Here is a 26,738-nt window from a genome sequence, read left to right on the forward strand (position 1 = left end):
ATAACTTTGGCCTTTCCAGATTGAGCATTCTAGAAGTATAATTAATCCTCCGGGCCCCCATCATTTAGATAGGAGCTGTTTCTGTCTATGACAGTGAGAACATTCTGAGGCCAATATAGAGATTGCTTACCAGGTTCTATGTCCAGGTAGCGACTGTCAATCTCAATGTCTAGTCGTTTGGATGCAGCGTTGCAGAAGTCTTCTAGCACACAGTGAACAGCCTGTGTCAGGTTATGTGGCACATCTTTTTCTACTTTCATCTTGCTGTTCACCACAACACTACCATTCCTGAAGTTGAGGATTTCCAATTGCTTAAATCCTGTCAAATTAGATTGCAGATATGGGAGAAGCTGGAAAAGAGGGGAGATTAACTAAATTAATGGGTATATTGCACACATTTGATGCTTCAGCACTTCCCTTTCATTCACATGTGGGATTCCACTCTCACGGTAATTTGACTAGTAATTCTGTTGACATTCAAAACTATCTGATTTGATTCGCTTTTAGCTTTAAGGAGGAAATGGTATTGGTTGGCATGGTAGTCCTCAAGACATCATTATGGCAAACACCATTTAAATTAGAAAACTATGTAATGGCCATTGTTATGGTAATTTGGGACAGAGTACGCCAATTTGGCATACAGTATTTTACATGAAAGTCATCATACAGTATTTTACATGAAAGTCATCTTAAAAGCATCACCAATGCCATCCCCATGAAGGACTAGTGAATTAATATGGGTATAAGAATTCAAATTAAGAGGTTTGAATTCAAATTAATGTTTTGTGAAAAAGTTCCCATATTTCTCTCTCTTCTCACTATGAGTTTGGAGTCATTTAAACAGAAGTGCAAATTTTTTTACTGCTTAAATGTATGCATACATAATCTCATTCATCACAATAAAACCGTGCAAATTACAGGCTTGAAATTATCAACATTACTAAATGTAGCACAAAACCATGCATTAGTTAGTATCCCTTCTGTAAGAAGTTAGTTAGTTTCAAGTTAAAAGAGAAAAGGTTAAAATGTAAGAAACCGATAAGGCCAGGCCATTGAGACCTGTACGACGACAAATCTGTCAACAAAAATCTGTCCATGAAACAAATACAAAAACCAACAATACAACCGTTTTCAAATCCACCAGAACAATCTTCAAATCTGTCAAATTCTTTATTCTAGCCATATCTATGGCATCTCTCCATTTACCGAGACCATTGAAAGTTTCTGATTGGCAATTATAAAAATGACCTTGACTGCCAGCAAGAATAATAGACTGAGCATCACTATTATAGCTGCTCGCTCGTCTTCAATAGTAAGGTACCTGCATTTAGACAAGCGAGAACTACAGGAAAACCAAATACTGTGAGAAGGAAACATGATGGTGCTTTAACGCAGCTGTTCAATGCCTGTATACCAAGAGTTAAGAGGCATTATAGAGCTGTATCTGATTGGGTTACTTCACTTATCACCAGGGCCAGGTCACTATGGCTGAGTCTACACAGGCAGCCCAATTCTGATCTTTTTTATCTCAATAATTTGTCTTTTGACTCTGAAAAAGATCTGATGTGAAAAGATATGATGTGATTGGTCAAAAGACCAATTAGTGTGAAAAAAATATCAGAATTGGGCTGCCTGTCTAAACACAGCCTATGGGCCTCATACAACCTCATTCACCTCGCAGAGCACCATGCTCCATACTGTAGTAAGGCCCCCAGCAAACGTGCTGCTAGCAGGGGTATTGCTTAGGTACATCCATGTGCCTCAGCATTTCAAATCCAACAAGTTCGCAATCCTCACTGTGCTGTAGTCTTAACGCCCTGCTTTGCACAAACTAGGTGCGTATAGCAATAACCTTTCAATGTTCATTTGAGTAAATAACAGAATACTTTTTACAGTACATTATGTCATCAAAATACAGTTTTTCTTAATATTGAGTTCATTAAATTGTGTACACAAACCTCCAGGATGCATGACAAACTCGCTTAAACTTGTCTAGATGTTACACGTGTATCTACTGGTTCTTTTTTGGATGTCCTGGTGAAACCACCCTACCGTATTCTCAATTATTGAAAATGTTTTGCAGTTAACATTTTCTAATCAAACAAATGGGTAGTATTTTTTTATGAAGTTACTTAAACCTCCATTTCCAATGTTATTGGTTGCTACACAAACCAGTAGAGACAGGAGTAAAATAAGTAGTATGACAACTGGGGCTCTAGGATACATCACAAATGGGGTACGACGTTTAACAGAAATTGATTTTTCGTTTAAATGGGCCTGAACTGGAACTACCTAATGAAATTAGTCAGAACTTGCCATAACTGGCATTTACATTGACTGACCAAGTGTTGCTTTCTATTGAAATAATTCAAACATTTGTTGGCCTTTGTCTTGCTAGCCCATTTAAAGGACAGTTAAGCTATTATGAAAACATGCAGTAGTAACTATACTTACAAAAACTATTGTGAATACTTACCAATTCAAACTTCTGACCACATTCGTTTTTGGCAGAAAACATTATTTTGCAGAATAATTGGACACACTGGTTAATGTTGGTTTGGGCAACCACTTAAGATTGGAGATGGAGTATGGATGTTTTTATTAGATATGTAGCTGATTAAAATTACAAGACGTCTGGTTAACTTTATTGGATGCAGCTGTGTAACTCTACCTTTTTATCAAATTATAAAATAACTTAAAAGTGAATTAACTGACTTGCCTAGTTAAATTGAATTAAATATTCAAAAAGTAATGCAGCAGAAGTTCACGATTTTCTAATAGATAAATCCAGGAATTGTCATGCATTTTGTCCTGCACCGCAACATTGCAATGCATTAAATGCATAGTAGAAAGTGATTCTGACACAAGTTTGTTCTATAGTATTCCAAACTTTTGTGCTGTGAATTTCGCTACACCCGCAATAACATCTGCTAATCATGTGTATATGACCAATACAATTTGATTTGGTTTGATTTGAATTAGTATGAGCTGACAGGCTTATGTTTTTATGTATTTTATCTCACAATTTCAAGTAAATCTTACATAACCAACATGTTCCATTTCAAGACTGCACCAGTCGATTTCTGCCCTCCAGTACTCTCGCTTCCGTTCTACTCTGCAGTGTCTGGATCCCTGTTAGTAAGAGCAGGCAATCCAATTTGTATTGATATCCATCCCATGTTAAAGCCTGGGGACGTTACATAACACAAAGTTAAGGCACTTCTGTGGAATTCAAGAACATTTCCCACTACCAAACTCAAGCTAAGCCTTAAAACCAGATATAGACGTCGGATGTAGGGCAAGTTGGACGAGATTCATAACATTAGCTGCAATTGCAATTGGTATGAATGCAGATCTCTAAAATAAAGCAGTGTTTATCTTTGTTGGGCTTAAGTGATTATGGTTTGTTCTTGAGGAGGCAGGGCTGTCCAAAATAGCAATGGTAATGCTGAACGTAAACAATGTGATGACGTACCAATTCCTTACGACCTATTTGTATTGGGAGGAAAGCTTGTTCTCTCTTGTGCTCTTGAACCAATTGTATCACCCATGCTATTAGCTGTAATCCTGCCTATATCCTGTAAAGACGTACCTGAAATCTCATACTGTACATGTACAGTTGAAGTCGGAAGTTTACATACACTTAGGTTGGAGTCATTAAAACTCGTTTTTCAACCACTCCACAAATGACTTGTTAACAAACTATAGTTTTGGCAGGTCGGTTAGGACATCTACTTTGTGCATGACACAAGTCATTTTTCCAACAATTGTTTACAGACAGACTATTTAACTTATAATTCACTGTATCACAATTCCAGTGGGTCAGACGTTTACATACACTAAGTTGACTGTGCCTTTAAACAGCTTGGAAAATTCCAGAAAATTATGGCTTTAGAAGCTTCTGATAGGCTATTTTATATAATTTGAGTCAATTGGAGGTGTACTTGTGGATGCATTTCAAGGCCTACCTTCAAACTCAGTGCCTCTATGCTTGACAACATGGGAAAATCAAAAGAAACCAGCCTCAGAACAAGTCTGGTTAATCCTTGGGAGCAATTTCCAAATGCCTGAAGGTACCATGTTCATCTGTATAAACAATAGTACGCAAGTATAAACCACCATGGGACCACGCAGCCGTCAAACCGCTCAGGAAGGAGACACTTTCTGTCTCCAAGAGATGAATGTACTTTGGTGTGAAAAGACCTTGTGAAGATGCTGGAGGAAACAGGTACTAAAGTATCTATATCCACAGTAAAACGAGTCCTATATCGATATAACCTGAAAGGCAGCTCAGCAAGGAAGAAGACACTGCTCCAAAACCGCCATAAAAAAGCCAGACTACGGTTTGCAACTGCACATGGGGACAAAGATCGTACTTTTTGTAGAAATGTCTCTGGTTTGATTAAACAAAAATAGAACTGTTTGGCCAAAATGACCATCGTTATGTTTGGAGGAAAAAGGGGGATGCTTGCAAGCCGAAGAACACCATCCCAGCTGTGAAGCACAGGGGGTGGCAGCATCATGTTGTGGGGGTGCTTGGCTGCAGGAGGGACTGGTGCACTTCACAAAATAGATGTTATCATGAGGCAGGAAAATTATGTGGATATATTGAAGCAACATTTCAAGACATCAGTCAGGAAGTTAAAGCTTGGTCGCAAATGGGTCTTCCAAATGGACAATGACCCCAAGCATACTTCCAAAGTTGTGGCAAAATGGCTTAAGGGCAACAAAGTCAAGGTATTGGAGTGTCCATCACAAAGCCCTGACCTTAATCCTATAGAAAATGTGTGGGCAGAACTGAAAAAGCGTATGCGAGCAAGGAGGCCAACAAACCTGACTCAGTTACACCAGCTCTGTCAGGAGGAATGGGCCAAAATTCACCCAACTTATTGTGGAAAGCTTGTGGAAGTCTACCCGAAACGTTTGACCCAATTTAAATAATTTAAAGGCAATGCTACCAAATACTAATTGAGTGTATGTAAACTTCTGACCCACTTGGAATGTGATGAAAGAAATAGAAGCTGATCTAAATCATTTTCTCTACTATTATTCCGACATGTCACATTCTTAAAGTAAAGTGGTGATCCTGACTGACCTAAGACAAATAATTTTTACTAGGAATAAATGTCAGAAATAGTTAAAAACTGAGTTTCATGTATTTGGCTAAGGTGTATGTAAACTTCTGACTTCAACTGTATATTCGTGCACACAAAAACACAATTGACTTATGTTGAACTAGGCTGATTGAGACCACTAAAAAGTACTCTTGTAAAATGTGTGTGGTGCCTGTGCTAACCAGCATTACCTAAAGGCTCTTACTCAGTGATAAACCCCCTGAAGGTAACATTGTCTATAGTAGTCTATTGGGTTCTATGATTCAGACCAACCCGGGGCTGTCCACACACAATTAGCAATGAGGGAGTTTAGCGAGTCTCACCCCACAACTGTACAAAAAACTGAGACTTTCCTGCTTTAGCAATATCAACAACTTATTCAGTTTATCCACTTCTACAGTCCTACTCACACACGCGGACACATAAGTAGCCAACATATGAAAATAATATTTTAATGTGGCTTGTGTTTTTTTAATAACTACCCAAAATTACCAAACATTCCTTTACCACAATGCCTCTTTCAAATGTATGTAGCAAGCTAAAGCAAGCATGCACACTAGTCAGAATTTAATACAAACATTGTGATGCATATTGAGAACAAAAGGCTACAGAGCACAAGATCAAAATGATTCCAAGCACATTTCTAAGCTGATCCACAATAGTTGGATGTTCCTAAAAAAAAAAACAATGGATGTAAATAATTGTCTCACTGTGGTTTTTAAAGACTTAAACCTGGATATTGATAACAACATCTTATCTCTCATCTTCTTGTGTAAGTGATAAGAGAGCACACACTGCTGCCCATATGGACATAATGCCACCCATATGGACATAATGCCACCCATATGGACATACTACTACCCATATGGACATACTGCTACCCATACGGACATACTGCTACCCGTATGGACATAATGCCACCCATATGGACATACTGCTACCCGTATGGACATACTGCTACCCGTATGGACATAATGCCACCCATATGGACATACTGCTACCCGTATGGACATACTGCTACCCGTATGGACATAATGCCACCCATATGGACATACTGCTGCCCGTATGGACATACTGCTACCCATATGGACATACTGCTACCCATATGGACATACTGCTACCCGTATGGACATAATGCCACCCATATGGACATACTTCTACCCGTATGGACATAATGCCACCCGTATGGACATACTGCTGCCCGTATGGACATACTGCTACCCGTATGGACATACTGCTGCCCGTATGGACATACTGCTGACCATATGGACATACTGCTGCCCGTATGGACATACTGCTACCCATATGGACATACTGCTACCCATATGGACATACTGCTACCCGTATGGACATACTGCTGCCCGTATGGACATACTGCTGCCCGTATGGACATACTGCTACCCGTATGGACATACTGCTGCCCGTATGGACATACTGCTGACCATATGGACATACTGCTGACCATATGGACATACTGCTACCCATATGGACATACTGCTGCCCGTATGGACATACTGCTACCCGTATGGACATACTGCTACCCGTATGGACATACTGCTGACCATATGGACATACTGCTGACCATATGGACATACTGCTACCCATATGGACATACTGCTACCCATATGGACATACTGCTACCCGTATGGACATACTGCTACCCGTATGGACATACTGCTACCCATATGGACATACTGCTACCCATATGGACATACTGCTGCCCGTATGGACATACTGCTACCCATATGGACATACTGCTACTCATATGGACATACTGCTACCCATAGGGACATACTGCTGCCCATATGGACATACTGCTACCCATATGGGCATACTGCTACCCATATGGACATACTGCTACCCATATGGACATACTGCTACCCATATGGACATACTGCTACCCATATGGACATACTGCTGCCCGTATGGACATACTGCTACCCATATGGACATACTGCTACCCATATGGACATACTGCTGCCCATATGGACATACTGCTACCCATATGGACATATAGGGCAATCGGAAAGTATTCAGACCTCTTGACTTTTTCCACGTTTTGTTATGTTACAGCCTTATTCTAAAATGTATAAAATAATGTTTTTTTCCTCATCAGTCTACACACAATACTCCATAATGACAAAGCCAAAACAGGTTTTTAGAAATGTTTGCAAATGTTTTACAAATAAAGGACAGAAATAGCTTATTTACATAAGTATTCAGACCCTTTGCTATGAGACTCGAAATTGTGATCAGGTCCTGTTTCCATTGATCATCCTTGAGATGTTTCTACAATGGATTGGAATCCACCTGTGGTAAATTAAATTGATTGGACATGATTTGGAAAGACGCACACCTGTCTATATAAGGTCGAACAGTTGACATTGCATGTCAGAACAAAAAACAATCCATGAGGTCGAAGGAATTGTCCGTAGAGCTCCGAGACAGGATTATGTAAAGGCACAGATCTAGGGAAGTGTACTAAAAACGTCTGCAGTGGGCCTCCCAGGTGGCACAGTGGCACCACCAGAGACTCTGGGTTCGCGCCCAGGCTCTGTCGTAAATGGCCGCGACCGGAAGGTCCGTGGGGCAACGCACAATTGGCATAGCGTCGTCTGGGTTAGGGAGGGCTTGGCCGGTAGGGATGTTCTTGTCTCATCACGCACCAGCGACTCCTGTGGCGGGCCGGGTGCAGTGCGCGCCAGCCAAGGTTGCCAGGTGCACGGTGTTTCCTCCGACACATTGGTGCGGCTGGCTTCCGGGTTGGATGCGCGCTGTGTTAAGAAGCAGTGCTTCTTGGTTGGGTTGTGTATTGGAGGACGCATGACTTTCAACCTTCGTCTCTCCCGAGCCCGTACGGTGAGATGAGACAAGATAGTAGCTACTAACAATTGGATACCACGAAATTGGGGAGAAGAAGGGGGTAAAAATTCAACAACAACAAAAATGTCTGCAGCTTTGAAGGTTCCCAAGAACACAGTGGCCTCCATCATTCTTAAATTGAATAAGTTTGGAACCACCAACACTCTTCCTAGAACTCTAGAGCTCTGTCAGAGTGACCATCGGGTTCTTGGTCACCTCCCTGACCAAGGCCCTTCTCCCCCAGTTTGGCAGGTTAACCTTCTCCCCAGTCGGAGGCCCTGTGTGCTCTAGAAACGGGTGGCCAAACTGAGCAATTGGGGGAGAAGGGCCTTGGTCAGGGAGGTGACCAAGAACCCGATGGTCACTCTGACAGAGCTCTAGACTGTGGCCAAACTGAGCAATTGGGGGAGAAGGGCCTTGGTCGGGGGGAGGTGACCAAGAACCTGATGGTCACTCTGATGGTCACTCTGACAGAGCTCTAGAGTTTCTCTGTGGAGATGGGAGAAACTTCCAGAAGGACAACCATCTCTGCAGCATTCTACCAATCAGGCCTTTATGATAGAGTGGCCAGACGGAAGCCACGCCTCAGTAAAAGACACATGACAGCCTGCTTGGAGTTTACCAAAATGCATCTAAAGGACTCTCAGACAATGAGAAACAAGATTAAACTATTTGGCCAGAATGCTGCTAGGAAACCCAGCACCATCCCAATGGTGAACCATGGTTGTGGCAGCATCATGCTGTGGGGATGTTTTTGGGGGATGTTTTTCAGCAGCAGGGACTGGGAGACTAGTCAGTATCGAGGGAAAGATGAACAGAGCAAAGTACAGAGAGATCCTTGATGAAAATCTGTTTCTAGAGCGCACAGGGCCTCCAAATGGGGAGAAGGTTACCCTTCCAACAAGACAACGACCTTAAGCAAACAGCCAAGACAACGCAGGAGTGGCTTCTGGACAAATCTCTGAATGTCCTTGAATGGCCCAGCCAGAGTGCGGACTTGAACCCAATCAAACATCTCTGAAGAGACTTGAAAATAACCTGACAGAACTTGAGAGGATCTTCAGAAAATAATGGGAGAAACTCCCCAAATACAGGTGTGCCAAGCTTGCAACGTCATACCCAAGAAGACTTGAGGCTGTTATCGCTGCCAAAGGTGCTTCAATAAAGTACTGAGTAAAGGGTCTGAATACTTATGTAAATGTAATATTTAAAAAAAATATATACATTTGCAAAAATTTCTAAAAACTGTTTTTGCTTTGTCATTATGTGGTATTGTGTGTAGATTGATGAGTGATTTTTTAAATGCATTTTAGAATAAGGCTGTAACGTAACAACATTTGTAAAAAAGTCAAGGGGTCTGAAAACTTTACAAATGCACTGTATAACTATACACCATTTCATACCTGAAACAGCCATTCTTAGCTTTCTTTACCTTATTAAACTTTGGCAAATCTTGGTGGACAGACTTTCAAATTCTATACACATCCGTAGACATGGTTCATTATGAACAAACCTCATTGCCATTAGCTAGCTCTTATCACCATATGAGACCCAGATAAACCAAAACTTGAGCCGAATGCACAGAATTAAGGCAAATGTCACTGTCTTAGACAAAACCAACAACATAGAACAAAAAAAATGTTTAACGACTCAGACGAACAGACATGAAAGAAATCGTTATATCTTTACATTGATTACTAAAAGTACATTTCAGAAACTGCAGGTACAGTACCAGTCAAAAGTTTGGACACACCTACTCATTCAAGGGTTTTTCTTTATTTTTACTATTTTCTACATTGTAGAATAATAGTGAAGACATGTGTACTGGGTCATTGTCCTGTTGAAAAACAAATGATAGTCCCAGAAAGCGCAAACCAGATGGGATGGCGTATCGCTGCAGAATGCTGTGGTAGCCATGCTGGTTAAGTGTGCCTTGAATTCTTAATAGATTACAGACAGTGTCACTAGCAAATCACCATCCTCCTCCATGCTTTATGGTGGGAACCACACATGCGTAGATCATCCGTTCACCTACTCTGCGGCTCACAAAGACACGGCGGTTGTAACCAAAAATCTCAAATTTGGATTTCCACAGGTCTAACGTCCATTGCTTGGGTTTCTTGGCTATAGCAAGTCTCTTCTTATTATTGGTGTCCTTGAGTAGTGGTTTCTTTGCAGCAACTCGACCATAAAGCCCTGATTCACGCACTCCTCTGAACAGTTGCTGTTTTGATGTGTCTGTTACTTGAACTCTGTGAAGCATTTATTTGGTCTGCAATATGAGGTGCAGTTAACTCTAATGTAATTCTGGGTCTTCTTTTCCTGTGGCTGTCCTCATGATAGCTAGTTTCATCATAGCTGATAGCTAGTTTCATCATAGCTGATAGCTAGTTTCATCATAGCGCTTGATGTTTTTTCAACTGCACTTCAAGAAACGTTCAAAGTTCTTGACATTTTCCACATTGACTGACCTTCATGTCATTATGATGGTCTGTCGTTTCTCTTAACTTATTTGAGCTGTTCTTGCCGTAATATGGACTTGGTCTTTTACCAACTAAGGCTATCTTCTGTATACCACCCCTACCTTGTCACAACACAACTGATTGTCTCAAACGCATTAAGAAGGAAAGACATTCCACAAATTAATATTTAACAAGACCCACCTGTTTACTGAAATGCATTCCAGGTGACTACCTCATGAAGCTGGTTGAGAAAATGCCAAGACTTTGCATAGTTGTCATCAAGGCAAAGGGTCGCTATATATAGATTTGTTTAACGCTTGTTTGGTTACTACATGATTCCATAAGTGTTATTTTATAGTTTTGATGTCTTCACTGTTATTCTACAATGTAGAAAATAATACAAATAAAGAAAAACCCTTGAATGAGTTAGTGTTTCTAAACTTTTAACTGGTACTGTATGTATCATTTAGCCAAACACCATTGACAAATGAGTCAGTGGTTGTAGAGATGTTACTTTTTGTCAAGTGCTACTCGCAGGCAAATGTTAGTCAATGAAAGCAAATTCTAAGATAGATTCTAATACATGTTTGAGATATGTACAGAACATTTAGAAAAGAAATAGGCCATGCTCTCTCTGAGACATGAAAGAAATAGTTCCAATATGGAAATACCGGTATGGAAGCTAACGTCCTCTGTCTCCCAGTCCCAGATTTACTGGCTCCAGGATTTGGCGAGTCTCTGGGCTCAGAGAACTGGTTCTAAGTAAAACAAAATGTAGCCAGTTTTTTATATGAACAGGTCTTCTGATGAACTTTGAGATCTCTACCCCAATGTAATTGGCTGTTAACATATAGCACCAGGATGGATTAATTCATTCATTAATTAATGTAATCAGGCTTACATCATCACTTGTCTAGTTTCAAAAATAGCCCCTACTCACTTGGGGCTACTTAAATGTTCACTTCACTTCAAACATCCAACCATTGCTTAATTCACAATTAGCTTATCAAACAGTTTGAAACAAGAGCTTGCAGCTAAAAATACAGGTATGACAACAAGGCATGCAGAGAGATAATATCGAGCACAAATATGTGTTTACCTACCAGCTGAAGAAAGGTATTCTCCAATGACCTGTACTCAGGAGAGCTTTTGTTGAACAGGTCCTCTGAAAACATCATGTTAGTGACTCGCAAACTAAAGAACACCACCATTTCTTTGGCTTTTCCAGTACTGGCCATTAAAGGAGTGTTCATGTGTGTGAGTGCTGGGGGTGCGGTGGACTCAAATGGGCCTTCTAATCCACTGCCAAACTCGTCCAGCGTATTGGCGGCTTCTGTACCGTCCTCTACCTTTTCTACATCCTCCTGCATGTCCGAGTCATTAGAGATATCCACGTCTCTCTCAATTGGTTCCTCTTCTTGGAGAGTGTCCCATCCTTCTGAAGGTCCAGGGGGAATATTTGCTGAGGGGACTTCCTCAGGCTCTGCTTGGATGACATCATCCTCAGATAAAGGCATGTTTGGTGATTGTGTAGCAGTGGTGAATGTTTTGATGGATGCAGGTTCTACGTGTAGAGATGCTGTAGTGGTGATCATTTGATTGTCTCCGTCTGGTTGCTTCTCTAAAGCCGCCTCAGTAGTTGTGGGTCCTTTTTAAATAAAATAAAAAATATCAGAAAATGACATACAAATCCATTTCAATCAAAAAGATTGAAATTGAAATCAAAAAATTCTTCCATAAATTTTGCCACTTGGTTTATAAGCAGAACATTACCTTCATCTTCCTTAGATTCAACAGTTGGGAGGGTCTCCTCAGCATCTTCCTCAGGGGGGAAGAGAGTAATCATTTTGGTGGTAGGCTGTTCTGTAACAGCCGTTCTTGTAACTGGTGGCCAAACCCAAAGGTAGTCCTCTGTCGCATCCACAGTCTTCTCTATATCAATCGTCTGCTCTGTAGCATCCACTAGAGGCTGCTCTACCTCAATCGTCTTCTCTGTAGAATCCACTGCAGGCTCCTCTACATCAAGCGTCCTCTCTGTAGCCTCCACCTCAGACGTCTCTTCTGTAACATCCACTGCAGGCTCCTCTACATCAAGAGTCCCCTCTGTAGCCTTTACCTCAATCGTCTCCTCTGTAATATCCAGCGGCTCCTCTACTGCAATCGTCTCCTCTGTAACATCCACAGCAGGCTCCTCTACCTCAATTCTCTCCTCTGTAACATCCACTGGAGGCTCCTCTACTTTAAACGTCTCCTCTGTAACATCCACTGCAGTCTCCTCTACATCAAGCGTCCTCTCTGTAGCCTCTACCTCAATAGTCTCCTCCGTAACATCCACTGCAGGCTCCTCTACCTCAGTCGTCTCCTCTGTAACATCCACTGCAGGCTCCTCTACCTCAGTCGTCTCCTCTGTAACATCCACTGCAGGCTCCTCTACCTCAGTCGTCTCCTCTGTAACATCCACTGCAGGCTCCTCTACCTCAGTCGTCTCCCCTGTAACATCCACTGCAGGCTCCTCTACCTCAATCGTCTCCTCTGTAACATCCACTGCAGGCTCCTCTACGTCAAGCGTCCTCTCTGTAGCCTCTACCTCAGTCGTCTCCTCTGTAACATCCACTGCAGGCTCCTCTACCTCAGTCGTCTCCTCTGTAACATCCACTGCAGGCTCCTCTACCTCAATCGTCTCCTCTGTAACATCCACTGCAGGCTCCTCTACCTCAGTTGTCTCCCCTGTAACATCCACTGCAGGCTCCTCTACGTCAAGCATCCTCTCTGTAGCCTCTACCTCAGTCGTCTCCTCTGTAACATCCACTGCAGGCTCCTCTACCTCAGTCGTCTCCTCTGTAACATCCACTGCAGGCTCCTCTATATCAAGCATCTCCTCTGTAGCCTCTACCTCAAGCATCTCATCTGTAGCCTCTGCCTCAAGCATCTCATCTGTAGCCGCCACTGGAGGCAACTCTACTTCTTCTGAGGGAGGACTCTCACTAAGTTCCTCTTGGGGAGAATTGGGAGTTACTTCAATGGCAGGGGAGGCAGTGGTAGCCTCAGTGAGGAGAACAGTAACTGAGTCACCTAAAGGCACAACAGTGAGTTCCTCGGGTGTGTCTGTAAAATCTTTAAGAAATTCCTCTCCGACAGCAACAGTTGGTAAGAAACCTTCAGTGTGCCCAACAACCTCCTCTAGCAAGGTCTCCAAGGTAGTCGCTTCCAACTCATTGCGTAGAGAAACAGTGGGATCTGAAGGGAAAATATAAAAGTTACAGTTTCTTCAAAGATTATATCCCAGTTGACCTGAGCTTTAAATGAAGCTTACCAGGTTCAAAACGGAGTGTTTGTATGTCCACAGGCAGGGATGTCTCTTCGCTCAAGGCCTTGGAGACCAGATCCTTCAGTCTGTGCCCGTTTGTGTAAATAACTGTCCCTGTGCCTGGTTCTAGAGTGGTTTTAGATTCTGTGTCATGGTCTTCTCCATTCGTCTCAAACACCACAGCATAGCGGACTGACACATCATCAGATCTGTCAACAAAGCAGAGCTTATATTAGGGAAATAGTATGTATTTCTGACAGCTTTTATTATCTAAGCATTTTAGCAAATATAGCAAATGCCAAAGTTTGAGGGACCTCTGACTAATGTTTTATTATTCCTTTGCTAATGAGACAGCATTACTCTGCGCAGAGAGTGTGTATGTCTAATGGAGCCTGTTCAATGGAATGAAAGATTTGGCTGACTTGTTAGTACTTTCACAGTTCCTTGAACAACCTACCTAAATTCAACCAACCGAAATCCCAAAACACGAAGATCTTTATACCCAGGAAGTTTGTCAAAAACGTGAACCATCTGTGGAGAAAATACATGTTATGGTTATGTTTAGGTAACACATCTTTCTTCGATTCATGCAGCATTCTCTCTGGGGCAATAATCATTGTAAGCAAAATAACATCACACGAATGGAAAAGATATAGCCAATACAGAAAAATAACTTTCATTATATTATGGCTCTCTCACTGTAGGATCATCTATGTGCCGTCAACAGACTTGCATTTTCTTTAGGAATCATTCATGAGCTTTACTTACACACTTTATCTTTCTGGAGTTACAAATCCAACTCAGTCTTTTGATGTTGCCCAATACACTGCTTGATTTACCCTTATCGTAAGCTTCTTAAAAAGCACAAGCTCATTTGCTCACAAGCTCATTTTGGACTCCCGAGTGGTGCAGTGGTCTAAGACACTCAGTGCTAGAGGCGTCACTACTGACCCTGGTTTTGTTCCAGGCTGTATCAAAATCGGCCATGATTGGGAGTCCCATAGGTCGGTGGAAATTTGCCCAGCGTCTGGGTTAGAGTTTGGCTGGGGTAGGCCGTCATTGTAAATAAGAATTTGTTCTTAACTGACTCGCCTAGTTAACTAAAGGTTCATATTAGAAATTCTAGACTAGGAAAAGGCATAAATAGTCATTCACAATTGTTGTATGCCTGCAAAATACATTTGCAATCCTTTCGATGCTGTTTTTGCTGAAGGAGCTTGTGATTATCTCAAATCACTGCTCACGTTTTCCTCTGTGCCTATGAAAATCAATATGCAATGAGGCTTCTTAAGGATTGTCCCACACAAGGCATACCTAATTATGTGGTCAACAATCAGTTCTTCAATAAAAAAGTATTACCTTAAGAATGTGATTTAAAAAATAAGAAAATAATACTTTAGAGTCAAATTCTTACATGTGTGAATGTCTTAGTAATTTATCACACCAGGTTTCAAACCTGAGTCATCTGGGGGACTCAATACCCATTAGCCCATTGAGTTAAAGCCTAGGCATTGGCTCTGGGAGCTAAAATGAGTCAACAGGCCACAGTCAAGTTTAGTCATTGTGTAGTTCACTAAACCCATCTCTGCAATAAAGGCTCATTTACTTGTTCATACTTAAGACTTTTCAAGAACATTTCCTCCCTGTTCGCCTCACCGTATCGTGGAGATTGCGTGTGATGTCATGGTACTGGGGAGCTGCAGGGTCTCTCAGAAGAAGTTCACTGTAGCCAGGGTCAGCTATGGTGACACTGAACTCCACTATCTGCTCCTCAATAACCGCCTCATCTGGTACAATGTTTGGAATCTCTGTTATCTGTGGAAAACAAAAGCAGCAATGTAATTTTCAACGGCCATCATTGAAACCATCAGCTTTCATTGAAGACTATAAAGCCAAGGCAAGGTAGCTCTCAGAAAATATGATTTAACTTACGTCCCCTGCTTCATTCGGAATGCTAAACAGTTCTGATGGAGTTTTCGAGCCTACAAAGAAAGCATTGTGCATTAATTCCAGAATGTTGTATTATTACATTTAACACACTGTATGGATGAATGTGGAGTACTTACATTTCTCAATCTCAGTTCCTCCAGCTGTTGGTACTTCACCGCTGGAAATCAAGAATAGATGTTTTACAACATTTACAATCAAACTGAAATGTACAAAAGGTCAAGAGGGGGTTTCTTGCTCTCTAGGCCTTGGTCCAGAATCCTACCATGATAATCCTGTCACCCAAGTTGTTTGGGCTGAGATGCACAGAGAAGGTGGGTCAGGTCAGAGTTGTATGTCAACTCAGGCCACCAGATGTACAGGCTCCAGGCAGTTTAGAGAGCTGAGGAGGGTTATTTGAGTTTACCTGTTTTTGCCTTCTACCAATTAAATCAAATCAAATTGTATTTGTCACTTGCACCAAATGCAACAAGTATAGATAGACCTTACCGTGAAATGCTTGCTTACAAACCCTAAACCAACCATGTTGAGTTTTGTTTTTAAGTAAAAAAATATTTGAAAAATAAATAAATAAAATAAAACCATATAAATAAAAATAACACAATAAAATAACAATAATTATCCTGAGTTTTTTTGGTCATGATTACTTTTTACTACTATAATTTAAACCTTTCTGAACAAATGTTTAGATAAGATTGTCTAGTCTCTGGAGATTGCTAGCATTTTAGAACTTTGTAGTGAAATCTAAAATAACAATGGGGTATGAAACATTGATTTTAAATTTTTTTAACATCTATTTTGTTTTCAAACACCATATTAAATTAGAATACAATTGATAAAAAAAAGGTAGTCAGTTGAAAATTCATGCCGGAAGGGTGTTGAGCATTAGTTTGAATTAAACATTGTAAGGCCTACTTTTTGTGATATCTCTAAATAACATCTAACCTTTCTCCAACCTTTTCTCTACCTACCTACCTTTCTTTCTGGATCTTCTCCTGTTCAGCAACTCTCTAAAAAACAAACCGACACCCACATTTTAAATATAGAATAACATATCCCCATCACAGTTATTATCCCTCAATGTTACTCTTGTTACTATGATGCATGAGAATGCATGAAGGTTTTAGTACTCACTCTGGCCACCATGTCAATGTGTTCCTGGGTACTACTGAAGTTCCTGGCCACCTCATCCAGACAGAGAGAGCCATGCTGGCAGGCGTAGGTCCAGTGTTTGTACTCCTCGGAGGTAGGAACCCTGTCCAAGAAGATACGGAAGGCCTCCCATATCGCTTCCTGACAAACTAAAAGCATAGTCAAACATATCAGAACAGCTGAATAAAGACCTGTATGAGAACAATTCTTATCATATAGACCAAATGGCAAGTCAATATTTCGCATCTCATTATCGTATACGTGTATACATTATCGTAGACGAGACTCAACAATGGAATCATTATGGCCTAGGTTTGGACAAACTATTTTGTCACATACCGTTAATATGATTGAACAGCTTTGAATATAATGTATCAGTTACATGTTACTTCCCAATGTGGGAATGAAATGTACTCGTCCCTAATGGTCTGGAATGTTTGAAACGTGAATCACAAAAAGCCCTAAAGCTTTTGTTGTATTTATTTATGTTATGAGGAGCAACAACCACTTGAATGATCAAATATGTTTATGCCTTCAAGACATTCTCTTGCATTTTCATTTCATAAAGTGAAGTTATTATTTCCATGAGATGTTCACTGTTTGAATGCCCTCACCTCAATGTCACTCCATCCCTGAATTTAGCCAGTCACTCAACAGAATCTATGCATAAAATCTGCAAATGCATGACTTTCCGAGGGCTTATGAGAGGATTTAAGTGAACATCTTCAGTACCAGTCAAAAGTTTGGAAACACCAACTCATTCAAGGGTTTTTCTTTGTTTTTACTATTTTCTACATAGTAGAATAGTAGTGAAGACATTAAAACTACGAAATAACACACATGGAATCATGTAGTAACTAAAAAAGGGTTAAACAAATCAAAATATATTTTACATTTTAGATTCTTCAAAGCAGCCACCCTTTGCCTTGATGACAGCTTTGCGCACTCTTGGCATTCTCTCAACCAGCTTTATGAGGAATGCTTTTCCAACAGTCTTAAAGAGTTCCCGCATATGCTGAGTACTTGTTGAAAGTGTTCAAGTGTGCCTTGAATTCTAAATTCTAAATAAATCACTGACAGTATCATCAGCAAAGCACCACCACACCACCACACCTTTCTCCTCCATGCTTCACGGTGGAAACCACACATGGGGAGATCATCAGTTCATTGTGTCTCACAAAGACACGGCGGTTGGAACCAAATATCTCAAATTTGGACTCATCAGACCAAAGGACAGATTTTCACCGATCTAATGTTCATTGCTCGTGTTTCTTGGCTCAAGCAAGTCTCTTCTTGTTATTGGTGTCCTTTAGTAGTGGTTTCTTTGCAGCAATTCGACCATGAAGGCCTGATTCACAGTCTCCTCTGAAAAGTTTATGTTGAGATGTGTCTGTAACTTGAACTCTGTGAAGAACTTTTTTGGGCTGTAATCTGAGGTGCAGTTAACTCAATAAACTTATCCTCTGAAACAGAGGTAACTCATTGTCTTCCTTTCCTGCATCTGTTTATGCACACTAGGTAAAACCTGGGCGGACAGCCCCTGTATTTTGGTTAGCAAGCCAGGTGGTGCTAAAGGTTAGGTTAGAAGTGGGAAGGAAGGCAGGTAGGAGAGGGGATTCCTTAACTTTTACTTTCTTTGCTTTGGTTCCATCCAGCCCCTTTTCCCCACATCACTGTGTGTTAGGAATAATACATTCCCTGTAAACTGTATTTTTCTGTGCCTTGGCCGTCCTTCCCCGCACCTATGACCACATACAGTGGGGCAAAAAAGTATTTAGTCAGCAACCAATTGTGCACGTTCTCCCACTTAAAAAGATGAGAGAGGCCTGTAATTTTCATCATAGGTACACTTCAACTATGACAGACAAAATGAGAAAAAAAATCACATTGTCGGATTTTTTATGAATTTATTTGCAAATTATGGTGGAAAATAACTATTTGGTCACCTACAAACAAGCAAGATTTCTGACTCTCACAGACCTGTAACTTCTTCTTTAAGAGGCTCCTCTGTCCTCCACTCGTTACCTGTATTAATGGCACCTGTTTGAACTTGTTATCAGTATAAAAGACACCTGTCCACAACCTCAAACAGTCACACTCCAAACTCCACTATGGCCAAGACCAAAGAGCTGTCAAAGGACACCAGAAACAAAATTGTAGACCTGCACCAGGCTGGGAAGCCTGAATCTGCAATAGGTAAGCAGCTTGGTTAGAAATCAACTGTGGGAGCAATTATTAGGAAATGGAAGACATACAAGACCACTGATAATCTCCCTCAATCTGGGGCTCCACGCAAGATCTCACCCCGTGGGGTCAAAATGATCACAAGAACGGTGAGCAAAAATCCCAGAACCACAAAGGGGGACCTAGTGAAGGACCTGCAGAGAGCTGGGACCAAAGTAATAAAGCCTACCATCAGTAACACACTACGCCACCAGGGACTCAAATCCTGCAGTGCCAGACGTGTCCCCCTGCTTAAGCCAGTACATGTCCAGGCCCGTCTGAAGTTTGCTAGAGAGCATTTGTATGATCCAGAAGAAGATTGGGAGAATGTCATATGGTCAGATGAAACCAAAATATAACTTTTTGGTAAAAACTCAACTCGTCGTGTTTGGAGGACAAAGAATGCTGAGTTGCATCCAAAGAACACCATACCTACTGTGAAGCATGGGGGTGGAAACATCATGCTTTGGGGCTGTTTTTCTGCAAAGGGACCAGGACGACTTATCCGTGTAAAGGAAAGAATGAATGGGGCCACGTATCGTGAGATTTTGAGTGAAAACCTCCTTCCATCAGCAAGGGCATTGAAGATGAAACGTGGCTGGGTCTTTCAGCATGACAATGATCCCAAACACACCGCCCGGGCAACGAAGAAGTGGCTTCACAAGAAGCATTTCAAGGTCCTGGAGTGGCCTAGCCAGTCTCCAGATCTCAACCTCATAGAAAATCTTTGGAGCGAGCTGAAAGTACATGTTGCCCAGCAACAGCACCAAAACATCACTGCTCTAGAGGAGATCTGCATGGAGGAATGGGCCAAAATACCAGCAACAGTGTGTGAAAACCTTGTGAAGACTTACAGAAAACGTTTGACCTCTGTCATTGCCAACAAAGGGTATATAACAAAGTATTGAGATTAACTTTTGTTATTGACCAAATACTTATTTTCCACCATAATTTGCAAATAAATTCATAAAAAATCCTACTTTGGCCAATGTAATCCCTCTTTGGCCAATGTAATTTTCTGGGTTTTTTTTCTCATTTTGTCTGTCATAGTTGATGTGTACCTATGATGAAAATTACAGGCCTCTCTCATCTTTTTAAGTGGGAGAACTTGCACAATTGGTGGCTGACTAAATACTGACTGTGTTTCGGGTCGTTGTCATACTGGAAGACCCAGCCATGACACATCTTCAATGCTCTTACTGAGGGAAGGATGTTGTTGGCTAAGATCTCGTGATACATGGCCCCATCCATCCTCCCCTCAATACGGTGCAGTCGTCCTGTCCCCTTTGCAGAAAAGCATCCCCAAATAATGATGTTTCCACCTCCATGCTTCACGGTTGGGATGGTGTTCTTGGGGTTGTACTCATCCTTCTTCTTACTCCAAACACAGCGAGTGCAAATTAATTACTTAAAAATCATACAATGTGATTTTCTGGATATTTGTTTTAGATTCCGTCTCTCACAGTTGAAGTGTCCCTATGATACAATTTACAAACCTCTACATGCTTTGTAAGTAGGAAAACCTGCAAAATTGGCAGTGTGTCAAATACTTGTTCTCCCCACCGTATGTGATGTTTTCCTGTTCCCATTAGATCCACACCCTTAAACTTAGCAAAAAAAAAGCTCGCTCCACTTTGTTTTTATCCGCTATTGAACGCAGTTTATCCCGTCTTAAATTTGATCGATTATTTAAAAATTGAATTTAAAATTGAATTAAATTAAATTTTATCGAAAGTTGTTTGAAATGTTTGGACGAAGATTACAGGTAACTTATTAGATATTTTGTAGTCATGTTGCGTGAGTTGGAACCGGTGTTTTTCTGGATCAAACTCGCCAAATAAATTGACATTTTGGAGATATAACGACGGAATTAATGTTAGGTTTGCTGAAAATCAATGCAGTTGACAGTGAGAGGACTTTTCTTTTTTTTGCTGAGTTTATATGCCATTTAGCAGACACTTTTATCCAAAGTGACAGTACTGGGAGTGCATACATTTTTTGCGCATGTGGCCCCAGCAGGATTTGAACCCACAACCTTTGCGCCGCTAGCACCATGCCCTTACCTCTAAGTTTGTAGTAGGCCCGATGGTTGGAGATGACCTCCTTCATCTTCTCTTGAGGACATATTTTCACCCCTGTGGTGAAGAACGTCGACCTCTTCGTCCGGTGCCTGTCCAGGTCCTTTATCATTTTGACATTGGGGGTGTGTTTTACTGGTCTTAGACTCTCTAGGAAGTGTTTGTATTTGACATCTCGGATTCCAAACAAGTCTTGGACCTGTAGGTCTGCAAAAGACACATTAGAAATGGTTATCTTTAGCATCCCTCTTTGGCCAAATATGCCTAAATATAGTGTAGCCTAGCGGTTAGAGTGTTGTGCCGATAACCGAAAGGTCGCTGGATCGAATACCTAAGCCGAGAAGCTGAAAAATCTGTCTGTGCCCTTGAGCAAGGCACTTAACCCTAATTTTCTCGAGGGGTGCCGTACTACTATGGCTTACCCTGTAAAACAACACATTTCACTGCACGTAGCCGTGTATGTAACAATACAACTTTTTGTTGTTGTTTGCTATGTTTGTCTGGTCAAATATAAGTAAAAAAACAAAAACATTATGTATGCTGGTTTCTTTCCCAAACAGTATCTCAGGTCTAACCTGAACTGACTCAGAGTATTTAAAATGGTAGCTACTAAAAATACTTTACTGTACCTAATGGCTACTGAACAGTGTTTTAAGTGGACAACTGTCCCTATCTGTCACTGGATATAAATAGACACTAAAGTGGCAAGGTGAAGTATCTGAGGATACTAAGTCTAATTTTGGAAGCACAATGGAACTAGTTCATGTTGCGTTACAGAGCATCTTCAAAGGGAGTCAAGAGCAAGTGTTTTATTGAAAGTCATCAATGCTCAGCATTTGTTTTGAATGACATCATATCCTTGTACAGTGACTCAACACAAAGCTATAGCTCAGTGGTCCTTTGTGAATGACATAGTTTGACAATAACAGGTTAGACCACCTTAACTGTAACAATTATGACTGACCAATGTTATTTCAGAGTCCTTCAGATCGTTGCCGTATTAGACATATCCCCAATTGCTGAAATGCTATATATGACCTAGCTGGCTTTACTGTATTCAGGAAACACAAGATCTCCACTTCCCCCGTTTCACAGTCTCGTCCGTCGCAGCAGGTAGTGCCAATGTGTTATGAAAGAAAATTAGGCCAGCGAATACAGTCACTCCATTCAAAGAGAGGCTTTGTTAAAGGGAAAGTGCAGTAAATAATGGATTTTCCTGTGTTTTATATAAATGTTTTAATGAGGTTGGAATAATAGTGTATGAACTGTTTGAAAAGACCGCCAAAAACGTCAGCTAGTTTTGCAGGCATGGGGTTTTGGCATGCCTGGCGACATCACCAGGCGGTATAAGTTAATAGACCAATAACAAATAGTTTCAAACTTCTCTGCCAGTAATAGCTTGTTTTCAGATTACATATTCCTCCCATTTGGCTCATCTAATCTGGTCCCTCATTCAGACCACTCTCAGACAGTCCTAGCTAAATTCTTGCTTGAGAAATTGCTTTTTGCTAAGAAGCATTTTTGTTAATTTTTTGGTACTTAATTGTGTCCCAGAATGATTTGATTTTGAGATAAAAACGGTTGCATTTGACCTTTAAAGACATTAAGTCCCATGCGCAATGAGTTCCTAACAGAGGCTAGGGGCTTCATCTGACCTGCCTGCCATGTCTCGGGATTAGGCAGTAGAGGCCACAAAGAAATCAGTGTAAACGATATAAACACTTATACTTTGACCTCAGAGAGGTGGCCAAAATGTGCCTTGTTTGAGAGATTACCATGTATAAGCTCAGTAGAAGAGTTGTTCGGTAGACAGACACTGCTAATCCACTGCAATGGCAAGGCTGTTTGAAATGGTAATTCCCAAAACTAGCTTGTTTAGTCACAACATTATAGTTTGTGTCTCTCACTGTCCAGTATCCGGATATCCAGTTCCCATTGTCACAGAAACATTGGGTTAATTGAAGTGTGATATCATACACATACCAACCGTAATAAGGATCCATGTTTATTTTGATCAAAGGTGCCGCCGGTCCCAATTTGGCCCGTTACAGAGAGATTTATGCCAAGAATGTGATCCATTGTTTGTCTCAAGGTGGGACAATGCCCAATGCCAATGACATGGTGAACCCCACCACAACCACCCCACCCCCCCACCACCACCACCACAACCACCCAAACACTCAACCCCAACTGGACACTAATAAACTTCAACGTTCAAATGCTAGGTTCAGAATGGGCACCATTAGCCGCAAAACCCAGACTTATTGTCTAATTAGGGAACATTTTGAAAAACAAATAAGACACAATGTGAAATGTGCTCAGTGAGGAATGAGTATTCTGAAATGCACATAGGCTAGCATGAGAGCTTGCAGGGGAAATGTCCCCTAATGCGGAGCACCACAGTGAGGGCCTCACAGAACAGAGCTACAAGGCAGAAAAGATTAGTGTCCAGAGCCACTGAGAACAGAATGCCTTTGTTTCTTTTGGGATAATGAACGGACCAAAGACAATCCAGCCAAAATCTGGACCCAACAGAAGTCGGCTAATAGAAAAGTTTTGTAGAATTTTAGTTAATGTGTTCATAGGGATCAACTAGCTCAATGTAGCCAACAGTGACTTGTATAATATGACCTAACAGTTTTCCCTCCAGGTTTACTACATTTTATAGGAATGTATATTCAAATCAATGCAAAAAAACCACATGGATTCTGGTTTGACAGGTAGGATGAACTGATGCTGTATTTGCTGGCTAAAGCAGCTGTAAATGCCGTTGCCCTTGATTGAGTGTAGGTCGAAGTCAAGTGGCTCACACTGCTCTCTGTGGAAGTCCTCCTACTCAATGCAGCACGAAGGTCAACAACTTTATCAAAATACACTTTGCTTTCAAGTTGGTTCCATTCAGTTCTGCAGTATGAATAAACTTTTAATGAGAGATTTGCAAATAGTCCATTTGTCAAAATTGCCATACCTTCACAATGGTTCTGCCTTCTGATCTGACCCATCAAGAATGTACTGTATTCAAGCATGCACACTATATCTCCATCATTGTGAAAGAACACAACTGTATTTTCACTTCAATTACACTGTGAGACAGGAAACCAAACAACAAGCCAGACAGGTCCCTGGAGTGAGAGCTTACCTTTGATTCGAGGGGCTGCAAGGGTAAAGAGAAATAGGGTGAGGAACAGTCCCGTTCTCAAATGCATGATGGAATAGTTTACGTCCTTTCAAAGCCAAAAAGTTTTCATTTGGAAACAAAAAGAAAGTCTCTGAAAACCTTTATCTCGAGTCCATGACGAAAAATGTATTGTCACTGTTGACAAAGTCTCTAGGCTCTAGAGCCAAAAGAGGGGTTGTTCACTATTGTCTTGGCTCCAGTTAGGTTTTAGCAGATGGAGTTAGAATCCTGGAGTTAGAATCCTGGTTTGATCATTGAGTCAGTCAATGATCCCTGCAGACCTGGACGAAGGACTGAAAAAGGTGCCAAGGTGAGGGGGCTTGGAAAGGAACTCCAAGTTACTCCACTGTCGTTATAAGTGTGACAATGGTGACGAGATTCAAAAAGCAAGCTCCATTTCGGAAATAATCTGTCTACCTTCTTCTCGCTCAGCGTAATCCCTCCCTGGCCACGTAGTGGTGGCCTAGCCTCATCCTGTTAGGGCCCTTATGGAGCCTCATCTGTCAGTCAGTCAGCAGGGCCCATCGACTTACGGCCCTATAGTGGCCAGTCAGTGTCCCTGTCACCCTGATCCTCAGTCTGTCAGCTCCCAGACCAGGCTAGATTTTCTGTGCCGTTCACACAATGCTCACTCTGTTCAGGCTAGCTCAGACCAGATCCTCCTCGATGTGCCAAATTTACAGGCTGCCAAGCAAGGCTGCTGAGCTGTAGGATATTTTTTTTTTTAAGGAACTCAGTCTGGCTTTAAACGAACTCTTGAAAGTGGTAATACTAGAATGCACAAGATGCAATTTCGAAATTGGGTAGTGCATCATCAGTTCCTCTTGTCATGTTAGTCATTGCATACCTTTTAAAATTACAAATCAACTAGCCCATGTCAGCTATTTTTTATTTAGGTTATTTATCCCATAGATTTTGTTGTACTTTTTTAGTCACTCAAATATCACGAGTACACGTTAGACATGGCAAAATGTATAGAATTGCAAGAACATTTGCCCTTGACAAAATGTGTAGAATTGCAGGAAATAGGCTTTAAACCTGCTAAATTCTCTCCACCAACAAGACTGGTGTGAACAGTTTCTGTCATGAACAGTGCTTGTGTCCATAGAAATGAACGTGACGCGTGCACACAGGAAGGGGGGGGGGGGGGGGATGTTCCCCAATGATGGAAGGGGGCCCCGTGTGAAAAAGTTTGCGAACCCCTGGTCTACTGGATATCCAACTCCCAGACTGACACAATGTGCTTTATCCCTGCTCTGGGTAGGTGGCAGAGCTGCTCTGTTATTGTTGCTTCCTCCTCCCTCCTGTTAATGGGCTGGTGTGGACCTGAGCCCTGAACTGTACTGTGGTGGTTTCCACTCAGCTCCCCAAGCCGACAAGAGGATTACCAGCCCTAGCCTGTTATAAAAATGTTACTGCCGTAAATAAGCCTCTTCTGGACAAATCCATCCAGGGGAACACTGAACTTTGACCGTGAGGCACATTCGACTATTTGTGTTGCTTTTTAACTGTCAATAAGCCAATATTATATTAACCAATATTACAGCTACAAGACATTCTATAGAAGCTTCACATAATATGATTTACTTTTTTGTCAGGATATGCTTTGGATATGCTTTGGGAAATTGCTAAATGCAATTTCACAGATCTTACACATGTACAGTGGGGCAAAAAAGTATTTAGTCAGCCACAAATTGTGCAAGTTCTCCCACTTAAAAAGATGAGAGAGGCCTGTAATTTTCATCATAGGTAGACTTCAACTATGACAGACAAAATTAGAAAAAAAATCCAGAAAATAACATTGTAGGATTTTTAATGAATTTATTTGCAAATTATGGTGGAAAATAAGTATTTGGTCACCTACAAACAAGCAAGATTTCTGGCTCTCACAGACCTGTAACTTCTTCTTTAAGAGGCTCCTCTGTCCTCCACTCGTTACCTTTAGTAATGGCACCTGTTTGAAATTGTTATCAGTATAAAAGACACCTGTCCACAACCTCAAACAGTCACACTCCAAACTCCACTATGGCCAAGACCAAAGAGCTGTCAAAGGACACCAGAAACAAAATTGTAGACCTGCACCAGGCTGGGAAGACTGAATCCGCAATAGGTAAGCAGCTTGGTTTGAAGAAATCAACTGTTGGAGCAATTATTAGGAAATGGTAGACATACAAGACCACTGATAATCTCCCTCGATCTGGGGCTCCACACGGGATCTCACCCCGTGGGGTCAAAATGATCACAAGAACGGCGAGCAAAAATCCCAGAACCACACGGGGGGACCTAGTGAATGAGCTGCAGAGAGCTGGGACCAAAGTAACAAAGCCTACCATTAGTAACACACTAGGCCGCCAGGGACTCAAATCCTGCAGTGCCAGACGTGTCCCCCTGCTTAAGCCAGTACATGTCCAGGCA

At 41.4% G+C, this 26,738-nt stretch overlaps 1 protein-coding gene across 1 annotated transcript in view; it reads right to left on the minus strand.

Annotated features, from left to right (window-relative positions):
- LOC139374523 (interphotoreceptor matrix proteoglycan 1-like) overlaps nt 1–24,853 on the minus strand; it is a 31,184-nt gene extending 6,331 nt beyond the window's left edge. The window contains exons 1-13 of the mRNA XM_071115521.1: nt 24,285–24,853; nt 21,131–21,352; nt 16,827–16,993; nt 16,668–16,702; nt 15,812–15,852; nt 15,678–15,727; nt 15,402–15,560; nt 14,203–14,276; nt 13,752–13,954; nt 12,212–13,675; nt 11,542–12,086; nt 11,110–11,196; nt 131–350 (exon numbers count right to left, since the gene is read on the minus strand). Coding sequence (XP_070971622.1) covers nt 131–350; nt 11,110–11,196; nt 11,542–12,086; nt 12,212–13,675; nt 13,752–13,954; nt 14,203–14,276; nt 15,402–15,560; nt 15,678–15,727; nt 15,812–15,852; nt 16,668–16,702; nt 16,827–16,993; nt 21,131–21,352; nt 24,285–24,351 — 3,334 coding nt within the window. The 5' untranslated portion in view covers nt 24,352–24,853. The remainder of the gene's footprint in view (nt 1–130; nt 351–11,109; nt 11,197–11,541; nt 12,087–12,211; nt 13,676–13,751; nt 13,955–14,202; nt 14,277–15,401; nt 15,561–15,677; nt 15,728–15,811; nt 15,853–16,667; nt 16,703–16,826; nt 16,994–21,130; nt 21,353–24,284) is intronic.
- Nucleotides 24,854–26,738: the final 1,885 nt, after the last annotated feature.

The sequence above is a fragment of the Oncorhynchus clarkii genome, chromosome 19, assembly GCF_045791955.1.
Source record: "Oncorhynchus clarkii lewisi isolate Uvic-CL-2024 chromosome 19, UVic_Ocla_1.0, whole genome shotgun sequence".
NCBI classification, from domain to species: domain Eukaryota; kingdom Metazoa; phylum Chordata; class Actinopteri; order Salmoniformes; family Salmonidae; genus Oncorhynchus; species Oncorhynchus clarkii.